The 22,409-nt window shown below is 40.3% G+C and overlaps 1 protein-coding gene across 1 annotated transcript in view; it reads right to left on the bottom strand.

Annotated features, from left to right (window-relative positions):
• The window catches only part of MAP3K19 (mitogen-activated protein kinase kinase kinase 19), a 64,997-nt gene extending 54,235 nt beyond the window's left edge, over positions 1–10,762 (bottom strand). The window contains exons 1-2 of the mRNA XM_035006545.1: positions 10,686–10,762; positions 6,167–6,362 (exon numbers count right to left, since the gene is read on the bottom strand). Coding sequence (XP_034862436.1) covers positions 6,167–6,362; positions 10,686–10,762 — 273 coding nt within the window. The remainder of the gene's footprint in view (positions 1–6,166; positions 6,363–10,685) is intronic.
• Between the last annotated feature and the right edge of the window lie 11,647 nt (positions 10,763–22,409).

Raw genomic sequence — 22,409 nt, 5'->3', positions numbered from 1 at the left:
TCTTATGCTACTCTTCCCCTTTCCGCTGCAAGTTCTAGTCACCTTTTTACCTCAAATATGCAAGTTTTTTCCTAACGAAGAGGCTTTATCTCCATTATCCCTTCTTCCCCAACAGTTCTTCAAATGTCATCCTTTATCATTACTTTAGTCCTAGCATAAATGTAACCACATTAGTGAAGATTTTCCTGACCACCTTATTAAAAGAGGATTCACTCTATTGGTTATTTCAAAGCACTAACAGCAATTTGTAATGTAATTAAGTGCTTTTTGTTTCCTTATTTGTTGTGTTTCACCTTCACTAGCATGTAAGTCCACATTGCAAGAGATCTTATCACATGAATAAATGTCTTAGGAATGAGTAAATGAATGATTTAAGATAAATAGATGCTGATGCTATTTAATAAAATGGAAAGCACTGATGCTGGTGTTCCTCAGGAGAATTAGATTTGGGGAGAAAAACAATGAAGACAATGTGGACATGCTATGTTTGAGATCTGCCACACACACACACACACACACACAGAGGTATTCAGGTGAGAGATGTGAGTTGAGATACAGAATTAGGAGCCACCCCCTTATCATTAAGGAACACCGATATTTAATGGATGAAAAGAAAGAATTCATAATGTGACTGGAGAGATATTGCCTGGGAGGTGGGGGAAAAACCAGAAGGAAGCTAATGGAAGAAAGCATTTCAAGAAAAATTGGTATCTAATGCTGCTAATACCTGAAAGGTCATAAAGGACATTATAGGTCACATCAGCAAAAGCAGTTTCAATGGACTGGTAGGGAACAATGCCAGACTGCAGTAGTTTGAAGAGGTGAGAAAGTGGAGGCAGTGAGGATTGACCAGAAGAACACTCTTTAGAGGAGCTGTTGGAAGACAATTCTCCAGAAACTCCAGGAACTTGTGTTTTGTAGGTTTTGTGAGCAGATGTGCTGACTGCCTTTGTTCTAGACCATGTTTTCAAAGAAGTGTATATAGTGAATGACTTTGCAAGATAGAGATGGTGTCTCTTTCTGGAGCATTGGGAGCATTGGGAAAACATGCTTACTGTCTATTGTAAAAGACTCAGTTTTCCTAAGCTCAGGTTTCCCCTCTTTTTATTCAACCCACTGCATGTACAGATATCACTTCTTTACGTTGCCTTGTGGAAACTGAAGGAAATGCTGATACTCTGGCCATTACAGTTGTGAATAGTAAACTGTCATTTTCCTCTGACCCAGGAGTCTCATGTCTTCTGCCAGACTGAAACTGGTAGGCTAACTTAAGGAAAAATCTCAGATGTTTCACAGTTACTAATTTTTGCAAAAGATGAGATGATAAGAAAGATAGAAATGATAGAGGAAGAATGAGGGCTCCATGGGGTAACTAATGAGATTTATAGAAAGTTCATGGGAAGTGGTAGCAAATATGTTGACCAAATTGTATGGTCAATTGGGCAATAAACGATCCTCCATTTTATTGACTACCAATGCCTCTTTAAGGAACTGGGAGGTAATTAAAGGCTGGGTAACAGGAAATAAGTTCAAAAAACAACTGTTCCCTGGTTTTTGATAATTTTTCTATGTCTGCTATCTTCCTCAACAATCTGGCAGTCAGCTTCAGGTCCCTGCCACTATAACAAATAATACAAGATTTGTCCTGGGTGGGCAAAAGATTCTACTCCCTTACAGACAACAGTTACAGAAATGGGTATCTCCACTGAGCAGGAAAGAAGGAAAATTCATGACTGATACAGGCAAAAACCAGGCTTTGAACTCTGGCTCATTCATTTGGGATCTGGGTAGTGAGATGCATTATGTTTGTTAAGGAAGAGTGATAATAGTTATATTATAGCTCAGCCCTTCCTGCTGACAAGCTTAGATCCATTTAATGATGATAAAAGTCTCAGAATTTTTTGCAGTGGGTTTCAGCTACTGTAAGGGAGCTTTGAACCTCCTGGAAAGATTTCCTTGAGACAGACAAGTTCCCATGATAAAGCACAGAAGTGGTGTTCAGGTTCTTACTGGCCTGGATTGGGTTATAATACTAATGTAGATGACCCATTAGAGAGAGAGAAAATGACACAAAGAAATCTAGCAAATTTTTGTGATTAGCCCCACTACCCTGGAAAACTCCCCTATCCCTTATGTTAAAACTAAGTGAAAATGTAAAGATGTTATCATGACAAAAGGTCAGCAAATGATTCAGATTAAGATAGAATCCTTAAAAAAATTGAAAAAATTAAAAAAAAAAAAAAGGCCTTGCTATGAAAGCCAAGCTGGAGTCAACCAAAGGGTGCAAACCCTGCAGTTCCAGTCAGAAAGCAATATGGCTATGGCCACTAAGTCAAGGATCCCTGAGGCTGAAATAGATGGTGTCAGTAATAATGACCTGGCCACCTGATAAAGAGCTTTGTATGGACCAAAAACATTGGAAGTTCATTTTGTTGAACAGCAAGAAGCTTCAATGCTTCTGGAAACCAAAAGTAAATATCCTCTGCTTATTGGTCTGGAGCCACTCTCTTTCGCCATGCTCCTAATCCCTCCCTCCCCCTATACCTTGACCTCAGCTGCTTTAAGGAGAAAGATCATTTTAAGTGGGGCCAAGGACACCCAGTCTTCAAAGGGGCCTGAAGGTCATAGCCACTGACATGGTTATGTGATGAACACTGGGGAAGGAGAGACTCAAACTTTTATGGCTCTCTTAGATTCAGATTTCAACACATGCGCATGTTGTCCAATGGAAATGGTGTATTTAAGAATGTAACTAGCCTGGACACATTGGCATCTTTGCTTCACATGAAAAAATGGTATCTTTTCCTTTGCTGGAAATTCTACCCACCCACCCACCCCCACTCCACCACCTGAAGCAAAACTTCTGGCTTAAAGGTACTTCGATTCATAGGGATTCCCCTAAGTGCCTGGGCCTGTGTCAATTATGGTTCAGTCAAGATGAAACCTGATGTGTGCACTGGGCTATTGCAGCTGGTTGGCCTCAGTGCCAGCTGTGCAGAACTGGCAAGGGACATGGTTGTTCCACTCAGTGGGTAAAACTCAAGGCTGTTCCCATAGCTCTGGCCAATACTCCCCTTGATGAGCCTTGTTATATTTTTACTGATTCTTGGGCTGCTGCCAATGGTCTGGCGGTTGGGCCTGCCACTTAGAAAATTACAGACCGGCGGATTAAAAACACTTCTCTTTAGGGCCATAAACTGTGGAAGCAAACTGTCTGGGTCAAGTCATGTAGAAGCCCGTGGCAAGCGTCCATTCTCTGATGAGATAGACTGGAATAAAACTATTAATTGATGCTATACAACCCAGATTTCCTCCACTGCTGCTTGAATCCATCATCATATTAGACATGGCAACACAGCCACCAACACAGACTGGGCACAAAGTAGAGAACTGTTACGGGGTGAAGCTGAGCCACTGAAATGGGATACACAGACTTTGTGGTGGTTGAGGGTACCTAAAGAGAGAGCATTTTCAACCTTATGAAGTACAGGGAAGGGAGAGACATTGATGACCTTTGTTCTTTAGAAACACCCAGGAAATTTTCTTCATGAAAGAAAATGTCCTGGAGAGTTTCTCCCAAACTGTTCAAAGCACCTTACATTTGACTGACTACTGGGTCTTCTATTCCTTGCCAGACAGCCCTGATCATGACTTGATTGCCAGTTCCCTTAGCTTTACAAAAAAGTCTATTACTAACTGCAGTCAACAACCCCACCTCTTACACCTTCCATGTAAAACCCCTGTCTACACCTCCAGATTTCTTCCCACTCCCATTCCCGCAGCCATCACTTCTCATTCTGTGGGGGTGGATGAATGCTGCTTGGCTGTTAGCAGGGACAAACAGGACTGATAATCTTCCCAAATCAAGGACCAGACTCAGTTACTCAGATTAAATTGAGAATCCTAAGACTAACCAGCCATCTGAGAGATCACATGGAGACATTGTCAACCTGTGCCCCCTGACTAATGCAGGTCCCACTCAAAGGAGCCCAACAATTGAGAACACCATATTTTTGTCCCCAAGGGGTACCCCCAAGATTATACCTCTTATAGAGAAACCTGGCATTAACTTGTATGGCTCCTGAAAACATAATGACTTATGCTTTAGGGGTGGTCAAAAGAGACCTTCAAATCTTTAAGTAAATACCATTAGTAGATGATGTAGCCTCAGATAACTTCAGAGCTTTCCCAAAATGAAGCTACCATTGGTTACTTGAGGGAGCTTCCCTGGGGGATAGTTGACTTGTCATTTATGTGCCCCTTGTGGACAATTATCCCTAAGACAGATGTCCAGTTAGAAAAAGTAGAACAAAATTTGTTTCTGCCTTTAGCTAAAGTTATCAATGATACCACCTCATCCCTTCAAGACATTCAGGTCAGCAGTCAAGTCACTGGCCAGGGTTGTTATGAATGATAGAACTGCCCTAGATTTCCTCCTTGTGGGTCAAGGTGAAGTCTGTGCAATGGCTACTACAGACTGCTTTACCTGGGTTGATGCCTTGGACCAAGAGAGAAGATCAACAGAGAAACTTAAGGAGAAAGCCATCTGGTTGACAGGATTTGTTCAGCTGGAGGGGTTCAGGACCATTGATGGCATGGTTGACACTAGTTTACAATATGGCCTCATTCTACTTCTTGGAGTTCTATTGATAGTAGCTTTGACTAAATATTGTATGAGACAAATTAATGGATGTGGTTCCAGCCTCTGTTGGTCAGAGTAATCAGAGTGGTATGCGCATGGGAAAATTCACCAGGAGCCAAGACAATGTAGAAGTGAAAGGTAAATATTTTTAGGAAACAAGTCTCTCTGGGTTTCTCACATTTCTACAAGTTGTATGAGCAGAGGCACTGACTGCCTTTGCCTCAGACATTCTTTTCAAGCTTGTTTGTAGAGTGAACAGCCTTGGAAGCAAGGAGTAGGTTTGCTTACTACCCATTATAAAAGATTTGGGCTCCCTAATTTGGAGTTCCTCTCCTGCTGCAATCTAACCTACTGTCTAAACAGGGGTCATCTGGTCTTCTTCCTACTGTCCTGTGGGAATTAGGATGAGGGAAATGATACAAAACTGATAATACTCTGGTAATCCTATTGTTATGAGTAATAAAGTGCCCTTTGTCTCTGAACCAGTTTTGTTTCTTATGCCAAGGATCTAAGAAATTGGGGCAGGCTAACTTGTTAGGTTATAAGCAGAGTAAAATCTTAGATCTTTCATAGTTCTTGACATAGATCTGCAGATGAAGAAGTCTGAGAGAGGAAAGGATGTGGTTGGAGGAGGATGTGGGATCAGTGGAGGTGTTTGTTTATTTATGTGTCATCAGAAAGGAGATATCTAAGCATATTAAATTCTAATGTAAAGTAGCATTGTTGTCTGTAATCACATAAATATGGAAAGCACCCATATGTCCTTCCAAGTAGGACAGACAGATAAGTTGTGGCATAAATGTATTACTAGACAGCAGTAAAAACAAAAAACCACAGTTATATGTCTCAAAATGGTTGAATATCAAAAACACAATAACAAAGAGAAGGAACAAGTTACAGAGGTACACATGTAGTATGAGTTTGTTTTCATAAAGTTCAAAAACAGGAAAAAGTAAATAATGCATTATTTAGGAATATAAGCAGAGATGGCAAAACAAAGGAAATGATTAACCCAAAATTCAGAATAATGATTATGAAGGGTGGGGGACACAATTCAGGAGGAGAATATAAAAGGCTTTTGAGGGATTGAAACATTCTAATTTTTGGCTTGGATGGTAGGTACATGGGTGTTAATGTCATTATTTTCCTTTAGGTTGTATATATATATTTTAACATATATGCTACATTTTATAATTTGTTTAAAAAGTGTTAATAGAAAGGAGTCAAAAGAGAAAAAAGCTAAGAATATAGTCAAGAGAGAGGCTATTTAGATGGCTAGGCAGGGTTGAGGGTCCACTTGCATTTAGACTCTCAAGAACTTATAGAGGCATCAACCTGCTCAGTTGAGTGAAATTTGTCTTTTTCATCCTCTTGTCCCCATTCTAAGCCCTTTCCTATTCCCTTTGAAGCCTGCCTTCAGGCATTCTTTTATAGAGGTAAGTGATTATGCTATTTGTAAGCAGCTCATTCTTGGACTCCTTAGCTCAGAAGATTACCCATGGGCCCCAGGACATCACATGGTACCTCTGCTAGATTTTCTTCTGCTGCAGTAATGAGAGGTGTATTCCCAGTCTTTGGATGCTGAAAGTTAAGGTTTCCAAGGATGGAATGGACTTTAGTAATATAGTCACAGATGAGTTCCACATCACCCCTTGAAACTACTTCCAGGAAATCATGAATCAGTTTATTTTTATTCATCTTGCTAATTCCATATAATTGCCTGCCAAAGAAGAGAAACAATTTAATTAAATGAGAGCCAACAAAGCATGGGTGGTTCAAATGTAACGTATTCTATCTTTAGTGTCACCTCTTTCCCTCTTTTATGTATAAAATACTATAACAGTTTTTAAGACAATTTTGAAAAAGAGGAAAACCTAGTAATCCCATCAGTCTTGGTTCTGTGCACATGTTTTAAATTATAAATAACAATTTTTACCATCACTTTGTGAGCTCTGCTGTGGTACGGTAGAAGAAAGGATGGATCAACACCAGAATGGAAAGAACAGAGGCTCTGGAGCCTGAAAGAACTTGGGTTTTTCCACAGATTACCACTGTGTAAACTTGAGCACATCATGCAACTTTTCCAAGCTTAATTTCCTCATCTCTAAAATGGAAATAAAAATCCCCTCTTCAAATGGTTGGTGAGGATCTGAAATACTATATACAAAGCTTTGGCACTCCTTCAACAGATGAATGGATAGAGAAGATGTAGTTCATATATACAATGGAATATTACTCAGCCATCAGAAAGGATGAATACTTACCATTTACATCAACATGGATGGAACTGGAGGATATTATGCTAAGTGAAATAAGTCAATCAGAGAAAGACAATTACATGGTTTCACTCATATGTGGAATATAAGAAATAGTGCAGACGATCATAGGGGAAGGGAGGGAAAACTGAAGGGGAAGAAATCAAAGAGACAAACCATGAGAGAGTCTTGACCCTGGGAAACAAACTGAGGGTTGAGGAAGGGGAGGTAGGAGGGGGGATGAGGTAACTGGGTGATGGGCATTAAGGAGGGCACCTGATGTGATGAGCACTGGGTGTTATATGCAACTGATAAATCATTGAACACTATATCAGAAACTAATGATGTATTATATGTTGGCTAATTGAATTTAAATAAATAATAATAATTTAAAACAAAGCTTTGGCACATTCTATTGGTGAAAATTCTTGTAGGATTTTATTTTCTTTAGTGTTGTTTATTAAAATCCCTGTAACTATTTTCTTTATGGAAGTTCTATTTTCCTAATACCATAAACTCCTCAGTAGCAGGAACATTCCATGCCTTACATTTTGTATCCTCAATAACTCTAGTACAATGTGAGTCATTGAAGAGCATGGTGGCCACCATTCCAGGTTTTCCAGGAAAATCCTGATTTTATATATGTCATCTCAGTTTTCCAAATCATTGAAATATCTCTTAGAGTGCAATTTTTGAAGTCACCAGATTATCTCCCCCATGGAGCCTCTTGCTGTTGGAAACAGCACAAAATCATTTGTCAGACTCTATATTCCAACTTCAGCTTCTGAAACCATAGTCACTGCAGGTAGGTATATGCTATTTCATTGAACTGGCAATTTACTTGCAATGAACTGGCATTATGTTGAAAACAAGAAAACAAAAAGCCCATTTCATAGTACACCTGTGTGGATAAAAGTTAACCAAAATAAGGGGGTGCCTGGGTGGCTCAGTCGGTTAAGCGGCTGCCTTCGGCTCAGGTCATGATCCTGGGGTCCTGGGATCGAGCCCCGCATCTGGCTCCCTGCTCAGCGGAGAGCCTGCTTCTCCCTCTCCCTCTGCCTGCCACTCTGCCTATTTGTGCTCTCTATCTGTCAAATAAATAAATAAAATCTTAAAAAAAAAAAAAAGTTAACCAAAATAAACAAGAAAATGTCTAGAATTGGTCTTTCTTGTTCTATACACACAAATGCCTTAGAATTCATAGGCCAGATTATATAGGGCCTTCTTTTTCAAAGAGAACATGTATTTCACCCCAGAAATAGTACTATTTGATAAATTCATTCATTCATTTAAGAGACTACTATATGTCCTTCCCTTGTTTTCATTGACCTGTCACAATCGAAAATAACATAAAATAGCTAAGACAAAATGGAAGGAAAAAAAATTATAATTGTCAAAGCAAGCAACAAATAATGAATCTTACAATGTCAGAGAAATGGGATGGTCATGTGACTGGAGCACTCCATGGGAAAAAGGGTATCAATAATATTTGGAGAGCTGGAGTGAAGAGGAAAGGATAGTTTTGACGAGGGGAAGGGCATGAATGAAGCCCATAATCAGGGTCAATGAGGAGAGAGTGGACCCGATGGGAATCTACACTTTACTTCCGAACAGGTTGGGAAGCCCATGGAGAGTTTGAGTAGTGCCTTTTAGGAACAGTGGTACTTTGAGAAGATTATTATGATAGACAATAGAAAGGCAAAAATAGACATTGAAAGTAAAGCTTAAAGGATTTGTGACTGATTGGCCATAGAAAATGAGAAATGGGTCCAAGAGGATGTGTTTGGGCAACCGGGGAAGACCTGATGCTGGGGTAGGCAGCCATTTGCTTTTACAGAATGATAATCAATGAGGTCAGCAACAGGGCGCCTGGGTGGCTCAGTTGGTTAAGCAACTGCCTTCGGCTCAGGTCATGATCCTGGAGTCCCTGGATCGAGTCCGCATCGGGCTCCCTGCTCTGCAGGGAGTCTGCTTCTCCCTCCGACCCTCCCCCCTCTCATGTGCTCTCTCTCATTCTCTCTCTCTCAAATAAATAAATAAAATCTTTAAAAAAATTAAAAAAAAAAATGAGGTCAGCAACAGAGTCAGCATGTAAGTAGGGTGTCTTGTTTCCTTGGCTCTCCAAGAAATGTGGCCTTGGGTGAGTGCAGTTTCCTAAACTAGCTTGAGCATAAGAATTTTGGTATTCCCTTGTTATGAATAAAGATTCCCAAGTTCCTTTGGATTTATCCTGTACAGAATGAGACTGGGGATTCCACCCCCCCATTTTTTGTTTTAATTTTTAAAAATTTTAATAGACTCATTTTATTTAGTTAATTTTAATAGACTTGCTTTAAATAGACTTTATTTTTTTTAGAGTAGTTTTAGGTTCACAACAAATTCGAATGGAAAGTGCAGAGGGTTCCCATATGCCTCTTGACACCACACATACACAGCTTCCCCATTATCAACATCCAGCACCACACTGGTACATTTGTTACAATTGATGAACCTACATTGACACATCATTATTATCCAAAGTTTAGAACATACTCTTAGGGCTCACTCTTGGTGTTGTACACTCTAGGACTTTGGACCAATGTATAATGATATGTACCCACCTTTATACTATTAGTTTCCCCTAAAAATCCTTTGTGCTCCACCTATTCAATGCCTGACCCTCAATACCTGGCAACCACTTATTTTTTTACTGTCTCTAGGACATACCTTTTTTTTTGCTCAAGCTTTCAGGTGATTTCTATCATTAGACAACTTCTAGAAACATAGACCTAGTGGTTAGAATCCAATCCACAATCTTTCTTGCAATTCATTTTCTTTTCCTTTTTTTCCAAGATTTATTTATTTAATTGAGCTAGAGGGAGAGAAAGAGAGAGAGCACGAGCATGGGAGAAGGAGCAGATGGAGAGAATCTCCAGGTGGACTCCCCACTGAGTGCAGAGCCTGATGCAGGGCTAATCCCGTGACCCATGAGATCATGACCTGAGCCGAAACCCAGAGTCAGACACTTAACTGACTGAGCCACCCAGGTGCTCCTCGTTTTATTTTCTAATTGACATTTAACATTACCACTTATTCCTTTTGATTTAAATTTCTTAGAATAAATACCATTTTCCCCTAAATTTCTAATAGAGAATAAATTGAAATAGAGAATCAATTCCTCAAGTCTCTCCCTAGTTTTGTTCAAAATGCTGTTACCTAATAATAATATTAATAATATAATCATAACAGCAGTAATGTCTAACATTTATTGAATGCTTACTACATGCCATATGCTATTCTAAATGCCTTACATGTATTTTATCTATTTAATTCCAAACACCACCATCCGGAGAGTAGTATTATTATCCATATTTTACAGATGAGGAGAATTAGGCACAGGTGTTGGCAAAATGGGCTCTCACCCAGGAGACATGTTGGTGCTAGCACCCAAAAAAGACTTAATGCAACTGGTATTTACAGGAACATTCATAAAGTAAGCCTATTTTCATCTCTTTGGATCCTAGGTAGAGAGGGGTGGGTTGATCATACCCATTAGCAGTACTGGGCTCTGTCTAGTTTTCCTCTTGTTTTATTTTTTCTTTCTTCAACTCTGATCTCTCCCACTCCCCTCTGCCTCACAGGAGCCAATCTGATGTGCCCAAGAAGTATCCTCAGATGGGTAGATAGTTCTAAAAGCATGTAGTGCCATTATGTATGTGTGCATGTTTTAAACTTGCCCAAATGGTATTATTACTTACTTTTTAACTTAATACTTTGTTTTAAAGCTTTAACCTTGTACTTATGCGTACCTCTGTTTGTTTGCTTCTAATGGCTGCATAGCATGTCTCCACCACACTTTATTATCCTGTCCCTTGGTTATGGACATCTAAGTTGCCTCCAACTTGCCACTCCATAAACAACACTGCAAGAAATATCCCTGTTCAGGCCTTGTTATGCACTGTGCAAAAGTTTCTCTAAGGTGAATGAGTCGAGGGTGGGGGCATGGGTGAGCCTGGTGATGGGTATTAAAGAGGGCACGTTCTGCATGGAGCCCTGGGTGTTATACGCAAACAATGAATCATGGAACACTACATCAAAAACTAATGATGTAATGCATGGTGACTAACATAACAATAAAAAATTAAAAATAAAACAAAATAAGGTGAATGAGTCGAAATGTATTTAATTTCACGAAATACTGCCAGGTTATTCCTCATGATGGCTGCACCAATTTATACTCCCACCAGTAGTGCCTGTTTTCTTTAAGCTCTTCTGAGGGAAGCAGACATTTGGTTAATTGCTGTCACTTAATCATCATTATCATTATCATCAACATTGAATAAGCAGTGTACTTGGAACATTGCTAGGGACTGAAGGATCAAATGATACACTCGAAATTAGGCCATAGAAAAATTTAAAATCAGCATACGTATTTGTCCCAGCAAACGGCTTTGAAACTTGGATTTATATACTTCTTTTTGAAAATGTAAAAGTGTTTGCAATATCACAGGTAAAAGAAACACCTTCAGAAACAAAGTAAAGCTGAAAATCAGGTATTCAAATAATGATTAGGCAAGGAATATATACTTATATTCATTCATAAAGTGGAAATAAAACCCCAAAGGTATTTCTTTGCAAGGTTATTACCCTAACAATGAAATGACAATGGATGTTCAGGAGTTGTGGCTTAATTCTTTAATGTTACCTTTAAGCGAGAGCATTTCACAAGTAGTATCTGCCATTCTAATAAAAAATACACCAGATTTAAACCAAACTATTATAAGGCTATAATGTTCACTCTACTGGAATTAATTTTTTTTTTTTTTTTAAGTAGGCTCTATGCCCACCGTGGGGCTTGAACTCACAACCCTGAGGTTAAGAGTCACATGTTTTACCAACAGCCAGCCAGGCACCCCTGGAATTAAAAATTTTTTAAAAAAGAGTTAAACCAAATTGCAACCTGAAATTTATCAAATCAAACCACTACAGTACTGGGCAATGTGGTCATTATTTGGTCATTCATTGTCTCACACACTGAGTCGTGGCTGGAGGAAGACAATGAAAATTGGATCAGCATATAGCAGTATTCCTATACACAGGTAAGCTCTTTCAATTAACACGGAAAGACCCACATTGCTTTTTATTAGTGAGTTCCATTTCCTCTTCTGATCTTCAGTCAGCACATTTCCAGGTTGTTGTTGTTGTTTTTAATAAGAAAATGTTTCTCAATTTTCCTTTTAGGATTGTTTTGATCAATGATTTTTAAGCAATATTATTTCATTCCACAGGGATTTCTGGTTTAGCATCTAGAAAAACCCAGTGTCTTTTATCTTTCACTGTGTGCATGGTTAGTCTACTTGTAAAACAAAGCATTTTATTACACTGTACATTTCATTTGGAATCTTACGTAATTGAGACTTAAAGTAATGGGATCCCTTTTCATGTTGAGAAAATATGGCCAGGTCACATATATACAGTACTGAGTGTTTACAAGAAGACTTATATCGGGCGCCTGGGTGGCTCAGTTGGTTAAGCGACTGCCTTCAGCTCAGGTCATGATCCTGGAGTCCCAGGATGTAGTCCCACACCGGGCTCCCCGCTCAGTGGGGAGTCTGCTTCTCCCTCTGACCCTCTCCCCTCTCATGCTCCCTCATTCTCTCTCTCTCTCAAATAAATAAATAAAATCTTTAAAAAAAAAAAAAAGAAGACATATCATTTAAACTTAACACATACTTAAGTGACTAAACTAAAATAAAAGATGTCCCTGGGTATAATTAAATCAAAGCAAGTATTCTTGTATACTTTTCTTGCCCTTACCAGTTTAGCCTGTGATCTAGAGGCATTTGCATAAAGTATTAGAAAGGATTGTCTTGATATTTGAAAACTCAAAGATAATTTATTACAGCAACTCTAAGGATATAATTATTTGAGATTAGGACATAGTTTCCTCTATCAGTTTACCTGATGTTCCTCCTCTGGGACATCCTTTGGGGAGAAGAAAAAAAGTTGCAACATAGGGCAATACCTAAAATGTGCCCAAAAGTGGAGATTTGGCTTACCTATGTTGCGTTTTGCCGAGGGAGCTGATACACAGTTGAAGAAAGACTGAGAAAAACAGCAGTCAATGTCATCCTAATTTATTGTGGCACTGATTTCTGGGACAGCTGTCAACCCACGCTTCAGTAAAGGATCCATTTAAAAGCAGCATAGATACAGATTTTTTTCTTTGATTATTTTCCAATGTTGCACAGCTCAAAGTACTTAAAAAAATAATTAAAGCTGGTTCTGTGTGCACAAACCCTTCAGTTAGCTGCAAAGAGCCTGCTTAGTTTACAGGTTGTCACCCAGGCAACCAGCCACTGTGCATTCAGCTTTGAGAATTGAAGGCAGGACAATCTCATCCAGGAAGGAAAACAAGCATTGTACACTCTTCAAAGTTGCTGTTTAAGTGCTTGAAGGAGTTGGACCCTAGTGTACGTCCATGCTTGGCACAATTGCCATTATCATCTTACCCACTGAGATTTTCTCCAGGAAAGCCATACCTTTGTCATTGCCATAATGTGCTAGAAGGATCCCTTTCCGAATCTAAATATAAGATACAGAGCAGGAGAATCCAATAGGTTACCCCCAGACTGGCTGTACTCTTAAAGTCATGTTTGAAAAAGCACCAGTGAATGGAAGTTCTTCCATCAGAACATATTTCTTGTCTAGACTTGTGATATTCCCAAGCAAAGTCTTTAGGAAATGGACTGTATTTTTGTCTGAGTCATAAAAGCTAATTAACCCAGCTGTAAGAGACTTTAAGTTGTGACTACAAGAACACTCATGAGGAGGTAGACCCAAGGCACTCTAAAACATAGGGTTGTCTGCCATTTGCGTGCTGCTAGATTTTTTTTTTTTTTTATGCCACTTACTGGAGGATGCAGGGGGTTTTCTTCGGAAGATGTTAAATATACTCAACTGCAAAGGGTGCAAATATTTTATTGTAACAACAGGTGGCATTTATTAAATTCTTACTAGGTTAGTCCTTTACGTTAATGATGTCATTTAACCCCCACAACAGCTCTAAGGAGTTGATTCTATAATCACCATCATTCCCCATGTTACAGATGAGAACACTGAGGCTTAGAAGAAATTTTAAGCTAATAAATGGTAGAGCTAGGGACTGAACCAAAGCAGCCTGACTGCAACGTTGAAATATTAACCTTTACTATGCTAACACACAACACACACACACACACACACACACACACACACACCCCTTGAGTCAGTGAACGTTGCAGGGTAAACGACCACTCAGAGATTGCTAGGTTTCCGTACACTCTTTCATCACCTCATTCAGCCTGAAGCGCTTTAACGCTAATCCAAGCACATGCAGGCTGTTACTCAGTTTTACTTTCTACATCCTTCCATGTTTCTGCTGCCAGGAGGAAGAGTACCCTTTCTTAGCTTTTATGTCAAGAGAAAGTTGTAAGTACTGTACTTTCTGATGTTTAGGATTTCTGCAGGGTTACCCTTGGGCTCAGCCTGGTCTGCAGTCCATGAATCTTTCTATTGGTTCCTCAGAGAGCAGTCCTCCCCTTGTCTCTCATTTTGAGAAACAGTCATTCACTCAAATCATGTTTTTTTTCAAGAAACACAAATTTTCAGAAGCAGTGGCAAGATAAGCATGCAAAACAAGGAGAATCCAGTGTTCGCCCCTTACCCTCAGGGAATATGCTTCAAGACCTGCAGTGAATGCCTGAAACCTCAGACAGTACCGGACCCTCTGGTTTTTCCTATACATATTTAGTTACACACATAGTTAGAATAACTTTATCAATTAGGCACAGTAAGAGATTAGAAACAATAATTACTAATGGAATAGAACATTTATGACATTATACTGAATAAAAGTTCTGGGAACGTGGTCTTTATCTCTCAAAGTAACTTACTGTACTGTGCTCACCCAAGTTCTTGTGATGATGTGAGGTGATAAAATGCCTACGTGATGAGATGAAGTGAGGGGAACGACAACGACGCAGGCGCTGTGACGGACGTAGCCTCACGCTCCTGCTGACCTTACGACAATATGTCAGAAGGAGGATCCTCTGCTTCCCGAGGGTTGTTGACCATGGGGAACTAAAACTACGGAAACCACGGATAAGGGGGGGGCTCCTGTATTAGGTGATAAGGCCACCACAGAGCTATGTAGAAGGCTCTGGGGAAGCCTGGAACTTTCTCAGTTGGAAGGGCTGGGGTATGTTAGTTTGCTAGGGCTTCCATAACAAAATACCACAGCCTGGGTGGCTTAGGCAACTGAAGTTGGTTTCCTCACAATTCTGCAGGCTGAGAATCCAAGATCAACTGGTTGGCAGGTTTGGTGTCTCCTGAGGCTCCTCTCCTCAGCTTGCAGGTAGCTGATTCTCACTGTTCTCATAGGGTCTTTTCTCTGTGCACGAGCCCTTGGTGTCTCTCCCTGTGGCCTAATCTCCTTTTTTAAATAAGAACACCAATATGATTGGATTAGGGGCCACCCTAATGGCCTCATTAACTTATTCACCTCTGTGAAAGTCTTACCTCCAAATATAATCACATGCTGAAGTACTAGGGATTAGCGCTTCAACATATGAATTTTGGGGGGAACACAGTTCAGCCTATAACAGCATAGGGAGTCTTCAGAGAAGAGATAATTACCTGAGCTGAAATTTGAAGGACAAATAGTTCACCAGGTAAACCACAGACAGAAGGATATTGCAGATAAAATAAACCATAGCATGTCCAGAGGAAAGAGAAAGCATTAAAATGTTGAAAATATTGTGTTTGGCATGTATATGTGTGGTTGGACCACAGAATACATGGTGGGGGTGGAGGAGGACAGAGGGGAAGTGAGGCTATTTCCAGCTGAATTGGGAGACGTTAGAAGATTTTATTCATCACGGGGCGCCTGGGTGGCTCAGTTGTTAAGCGTCTGCCTTTGGCTCAGGTCATGATCCTGGGGTCCTGGGATTGAGCCCCGCATGGAGCCCCGCATCGGACTCCCTGCTCGGCGGGAAGTCTGCTTCTCCCTCTCCCACTCCCCCTGCTTGTCTTCCCTAGCTCGCTGCCTCTCTCTGTCAAACAAATAAATAAAATCTTTAAAAAAAAAAAAAGATTTTATTCATCGGGAGACATGATCAAATCTGTATTTTAGGAATATCCTCCTGACAGCAGGAATGACAATTAATTGAAGGAGAGGGGCAGATAGAAATGTTAAAAGATTATTGTAGTGGGCCAGGAAACAAATGATGGAGACATAACCTGAATCCATGACAGAAAAGATAAATGACCACAGAAAAACAAGTGAAAGATTTGAAATCACTCTTTTTTTTTTAAGATTTTATTTGTGGGGCTTGACCCCAGGACTTTGGGATCATTACCCGAGCCACAAGCAGATGCTTAATGACTGAGCCACCCAGGCGCCCCTGAAATCACTCCTAATAGGAGAGGAATACAAATGGCCGGGAAACACATTTAAATCACAAATTAACCTCATTAGGGATCAGGAAAATGTAAATCAAACCATGTTTTGTTTAGCATATGGACAAAAATTTAAAAGGGTTGTAATATTAACTGTGTGGGAAAATGGCAACTCTTATACACTATTAGAGTGTATATAAATTTGTAACACTCATTTTGGACATTGCAATCTGGTGCTATCTATTGCTTTTTAAAATGCACACATTCTTTAACTTGGTATTCCCATTTCTCAGTATTCACCCTAGAGTAATTCTGACAGATGATCACAAAGGTGCCGGTATAATAAAATTTTACCTTAGAATTTTTTTATTTTTTAAGTTGTTTTTATTTTTATTTTTAAATTTTATTTATTTGTTTGTTTGTTTAGAGGGGGGAGGGTCAGAGGGAGAAGGAGAGAGAGAATCTTAAGCAGGCTCCACTCTCAATGCAGAGCCCGATGTAGGGCTCCACACGGGGCTGAACCTCACAACCCTGAGATCACGACCTGAGCCAAAATCAAGAGCAAGACACTTAACCAACTGAGACACCCAGGTACCCTTAGAAGGATATGATTACTCCATAAACTTGTACACAATTCTCAAGACTCCTCAATTAATTCTTTTGTTTCCTCCCTTCTGAGTTCAAGACCCACTAAAATATTTTCAAAATGGAAACACAATCTTGGACAAACTAAATCAACCTGTCAACAGTACTGTTCTTAACTGAATCTACCAGACATGTGCCACACTTAAGAATTGGAACTGGTTGTTCTTGACTTATTATTATCATCTTGAAGGACTTCAATTACTTTATACTTGAAAATTCCTGAGGGCGGGTGCCTGGGTGGCTCAGTTGGTTAAGCGACTGCCTTCGGCTCAGGTCATGATCCTGGAGTCCCTGGATCCAGTCCCGCATTGGGCTCCCTGCTCGGCAGGGAGCCTGCTTCTGCCTCTGACCCTCCCCCCTCTCATGTGCTCTCTCTGTCTCAAATAAATAAATAAATAAAAATCTTTAAAAAAAAGAAAATTCCTGAGGGCAGGCATCTTGTTTTTATGTTTTTGTTTCCCAGTGTCTACAAAGTACCAGGCACATAGCAGCTGCTTTTAATAAATGTTTAGCAAATGAAGAAATGACAGAATGGGTGGTAAGTGACTAAAGACTGTGAAGGAGTGAATAAATCACTTCTCTTAAAATTCTCTGGAGACTCAAAACTAATGATGTAATGTATGGTGATTAACATAACATAATAAAAAAAAAAATTCTCTGGAGACTCCCTGCCTTGGTGATTGTACCTTTTTCTAGTTCAAGAAATAGTGGAGTACTTTTTTTTTTTTTTAAGATTTTATTTATTTATTTGATAGAGAGAGACACAGCGTGAGAGGGAACACAAGCAGGGGGAGTGGGAGAGGGAGAAGCAGGCTTCCCATGGAGCAGGGAGCCCAATGCGGGGCTCGATCCCAGGACCCTGGGATAATGACCCGAGCCGAAGGCAGACGCTTAACGACTGAGCCACCCAGGTGCCCCTATTTTTTTAAAAAAATTTTTAAAAAGATTTTATTTATTTATTTGGCAGAGAGAGAGAGAAAGCGCACAAGCAGGGGGAGCAGCAGAAGGAGAGGGAGAAGCAGGCTCCTCGCTGAGCCTGGGATCATGACTTGAGCTGAAGAACACACACACGGTATTTAATATTCTAAAAAAGTACTCCACTATTGGGATGCCTGGGTGGCTCAGTCACTTAAGCGTCCAACTCTTGATTTCTGCTCAGGTCATGATCTCAGGGTTGTGAGATGGAGCCCTGTGTCAGGCTCTGCGCTCAGCCGGGAGTCTGGTTGAGATTCTCTCTCCCTCTTCCTGTGGCCCCCTCCCAAATAAATAAATAATTTAAAAAATATTGTGTGTGTGTGTTCTGAAAGGTCACTTGGATATTTTCCTACCACTGATTTTGGAGAGAGTTTGAAGAAGTCGGATTAACCATCATGCATCCCTTTCTAAACCATATCATACTTATATATCTTATCTCAGACTGTGAGCCAGGATGATTCTTTGAATCCCTCCGTAGGATTGACCACAATGCTATGACTTGATAAATATTACTGAGTGAATGAAAAAATGCTGCCTGAGGATTTTGCTTTAGAGATTTCTCTTTAAAGAGTTTCTTATTTTCACAGCACGTGTTTGTCTTCCAGCTCTACCTTCTATTGTAGCTGCTCTCCCTGCACAGAGGCATCCCGGTAGGTGAGGATGGTGTAGTCTCACTGTTGTTGCCCCTCTCACAATGTTTGCTGTTTCACTAAGACCTAATTAAACTGTTATGCCCCCACATTCCTCTGAGGACTAAGCCAAGGGTGACTTTTTTTCCAGGCATCTAACCTCTTAAATTGCTTAAGCATCAAAATTCTCCCCATGGCTATTATTGGTTAACACCTTGAAATAACCGAAAATTATGCCAGTGAGGAAACGTGCTTGCAACAGAAAAACCCTTGCCTTTGGACGTGTAGCCAAAGAGCTCTTAATACTGAAGAAACAAAATCTTTTCTGCCTTGTGAACCAGTGAAAATCTAATAAAAGTGTGTCTCCCCTGGGTACTTTACATCATTAGCATCCTGGCTTCACACTTCGCTTTAACAAATAACTTATTTTAAAAATTTCTCCAGGGAGGAGACAAGAAGCCAAAAATATCTTGGAAGAAAACTTTACCTAGCAACCCGGTAAGGCAGTTTCATCCAGTTTCTAAAATTTAACTTCATGCAGCAAAGTCTTTGTGATTTTTTAGTTTCTCATTTTGGTATGTACTGAAACATGGATAAGCGGGGAGGAAGAAAAAGTAATGCCTTTCATGTGAGTAGCACTTTCTGGTTTTCATAGTAAATTCATGATAAATGCTCCTACTACAGTTGATCACCTACTACATGCTAGGACATTGCGCTAAACAATTTACATAGGTTCATAAAACTTAATCTTTGCCACAATCCTTTGCAATACGAGGTCTTAGAAGTCCTATTTTACTAATAAAGACCCTGGGGTTTGGAAGAATTAAGTAATTTGCCCCAAGTCATATACTGTAGTTAGTAAATGGCTGAACCTGGGTTTGTCTGACCTTAAGAGCTACAGACTTGGGACACCTGGGTGACTCAGTCAGTTAAGTGTCTGCCTTCAGCTCATGATCCCAGACTCCTGGGATCGAGTCCTGCATCAGGCTCCTTGCTCACTCCAGGGAGTGCTACTTGAAAGGTGATCTTCAGGGGTTCACCTCCTGAAGCAAGACTTCTGAATGCAATGTGAATGGTGCCCCCTGGGGTTGTGTGACCAACAGCTCTGGATTTCCTCCTCTCTTACCTTATCAGGAACTTCAACTCTCCCAGCTCCCCTTCATCATCAGTCTCTCTCTTAGATTACCATCCACACGCAAACATATCTGTTCTCCTCTACCTTAAAGACAAAGGAAAACCCCAGAAACAACATCAATCAATCACCCTTGATCCTATACTCCTCTATCACTCGCTTTTAAGCAGCAGTCAATATTCACCATCGTGAAACATTTTCCTCTCTTGGGTTCTGTGCCATCACTCTTTCTTTGCTTTCCTATTTCTCAAGCCATTCCTTTCGTCCTTCTTTCACTGAATACTTTTCCTTTATCCATTCTCTAAATATAAAATGTTTTCAGGTCTTCAGATGAGGCTCTTTTCTTAAATCGCCTCATCTGTTCTTGTGATTTAAGATCCACCCAAAAATCTCCACCACCAGGTCTTGCCTCTGATTCCTAGTCTTATACCCAATTTTCTCCTTGACACCTATCCTTGAGTATCTTTGGGTACAAACCTGTCAAACTTCACACTACCCAAACCAAACACGAATTTCCTTGCTCGTTCCAGTCTTGCTCATCTCAGGAAATGGCATCATTTCCCACGTATCTGCTTAGGCCAGAAACCTGAAAATTATCTTGATTCCTTCCTTTCCCTTATCTCTACATTTAATCCAGCATCAAGTCCCAACTATTGTTACCTCCAAAATGCATATCAAATAAGTTCACCATGTCAGCTGACCGCCCCAGTCCAAGACCCCACACCATCATCTCTCACTGGATGCTTTGTCTCCAGCTGACCTTACTTCTTTTTTATTTATTTATTTATTTTTAAAGATTTTATTTATTTGAGAGAGAGAGAATGAGAGAGAGAGAACACCTGAGAGGGGATAGGGTCAGAGGACGAAGCAAACTCCCTGCCGAGCAGGAAGCCCGATGTGGGACTCGATCCCGGGACTCCAGGATCATGACCTGAGCCGAAGGCAGTCGCTTAACCAACTGAGCCACCCAGGCGCCCCGACCCTACTTCTTTTACAATGCCTGCACCCCCAATCTGTTCATATAGTACCCAGACTTTTGCAAAATGTAAATTGGATCATATTGCTCTCTTGCTGAATATATTTCAGTGACTTTCGTTGTGCTTCAAATACAGTCCAACTCTGGCCAGAGGCTCTCTTTGGTCTGGCCCATTCCTACCTCTCCAACTTCATCACAAACACTGTGCTCTAAGTGCCCCCTTTTTGTTCATTGGATGGATCAGACTTTCTCACCTTCGAGCCTCTAGACATGCTTAGAAGGCTTCCCCACTCTCAATTGGTTGTCCATCTTATCCTTCAGCTCTCCTTCAAGATTCTTCTTGTCAAGGGCCGCCTGGGTGGTTCAGTCGTTAAGCGTCTGTCTTCGGCTCAGGTCATGATCCCAGGGTCCTGGGATCGAGCCCCACATCGGGCTCCCTGCTCCACGGGAAGCCTGCTTCTCCCTCTCCCACTCCCCCTGCTTGTGTTCCCTCTCTCGCTGTGTCTCTCTCTGTCAAATAAATAAATAAAATCTTTAAAAAAAAAAAAAGATTCTTCTTGTCAAGATTACCATTGACCTCTACATTGCTAATACTAATGCTGATACATGTAGCACCTCTTCATTCTGTTGTGCGATGAATTTCCAGTTTCCCTACCAGACTTTGAGTTCCTTGAAGTAAGGGTCTATATTTACAATACATGTTTTCAGGTCTTCAGATGAGGCTCTTTTCTTAAATCGCCTCATCTGTTCTTGTGATTTAAGATCCACCCAAAAATCTCCACCACCAGGTCTTGCCTAGCACAGTGATTGGCTTATAGTTAGCTGTTTAATAAATGCTTGTAAATGAATGAGGGACGCAAGTTGAGACCTCTTGGGAAAGACTGAGCCGTAGTAACTCACAATCCCCCACTGGTATAGTAGATAGAAACTAGAAGGAACATCAGAAGATAGGGGTTCAAGGTTTGGCACTAGAAATAACTATCTGTTGTCAAAATTCTTCTGAGTTTCGTTTCCTCATCTGCCCTATCTATATCATTGAATTTTTGATATCTTAACCTTTTAAGATAAAAATTTTTTTTAAAAAAGATTTTATTTATTTACTTGAGAGAGAGCGAAAATGAGTGGGGGTAGGGTGGGGAGAGGAGCAGAGGGGAAGGGAGAGGGAGGGGGATAGAATCTCCAGTAGACTCCGTGCTGAGTGTGGAACCCCTAGCAGGGCTCAATCTCACAACTCTGAGATCATGACCTGAGCCAAAATCAAGAGTTGGACACTTAACTGATTGAATCACAAGATCAAAAAAAATTTTTTTATCACTGAAGCTAAATTTCTTAGTCCTCTACCAAATTCCTTCTTGTGGGTTGCAAAACTCATTAAATGAGACTTAATCTTTTTCCGCTTTTAATTATGAAAAATTTCAGACCTAACAGAAGTAGAATAGTATAAACAGCCATGTACCCATCACTAGCTTACGCTATTACCCACACATAGCTAATCTGGTTTTATTCCTAGCCCTACCCACTTTCCCCTCCCATTATTTTCATGCAAATCCTGGACATGGTATCATTTCATGATACACATTTCAGTATGTATGAGATATAATTATCTAGCTGCTACCCCTTCTGTTCCTCAGTGGCTTAAAAAGTGAAATATTCATTGAACAGTATGTTGCTCTTCCCAGAAACCAGGTAACTAGCACAATGATTTTATTTCATGCTCCTCAAACTTGTGTAAATTATT

The sequence above is a fragment of the Mirounga leonina genome, unplaced genomic scaffold, assembly GCF_011800145.1.
Source record: "Mirounga leonina isolate KUSES-001 unplaced genomic scaffold, KU_Mleo_1.0 Mir_151, whole genome shotgun sequence".
Taxonomy (NCBI): Eukaryota; Metazoa; Chordata; class Mammalia; order Carnivora; family Phocidae; genus Mirounga; species Mirounga leonina.
This window is presented reverse-complemented; position numbering and strand designations above follow the sequence as displayed.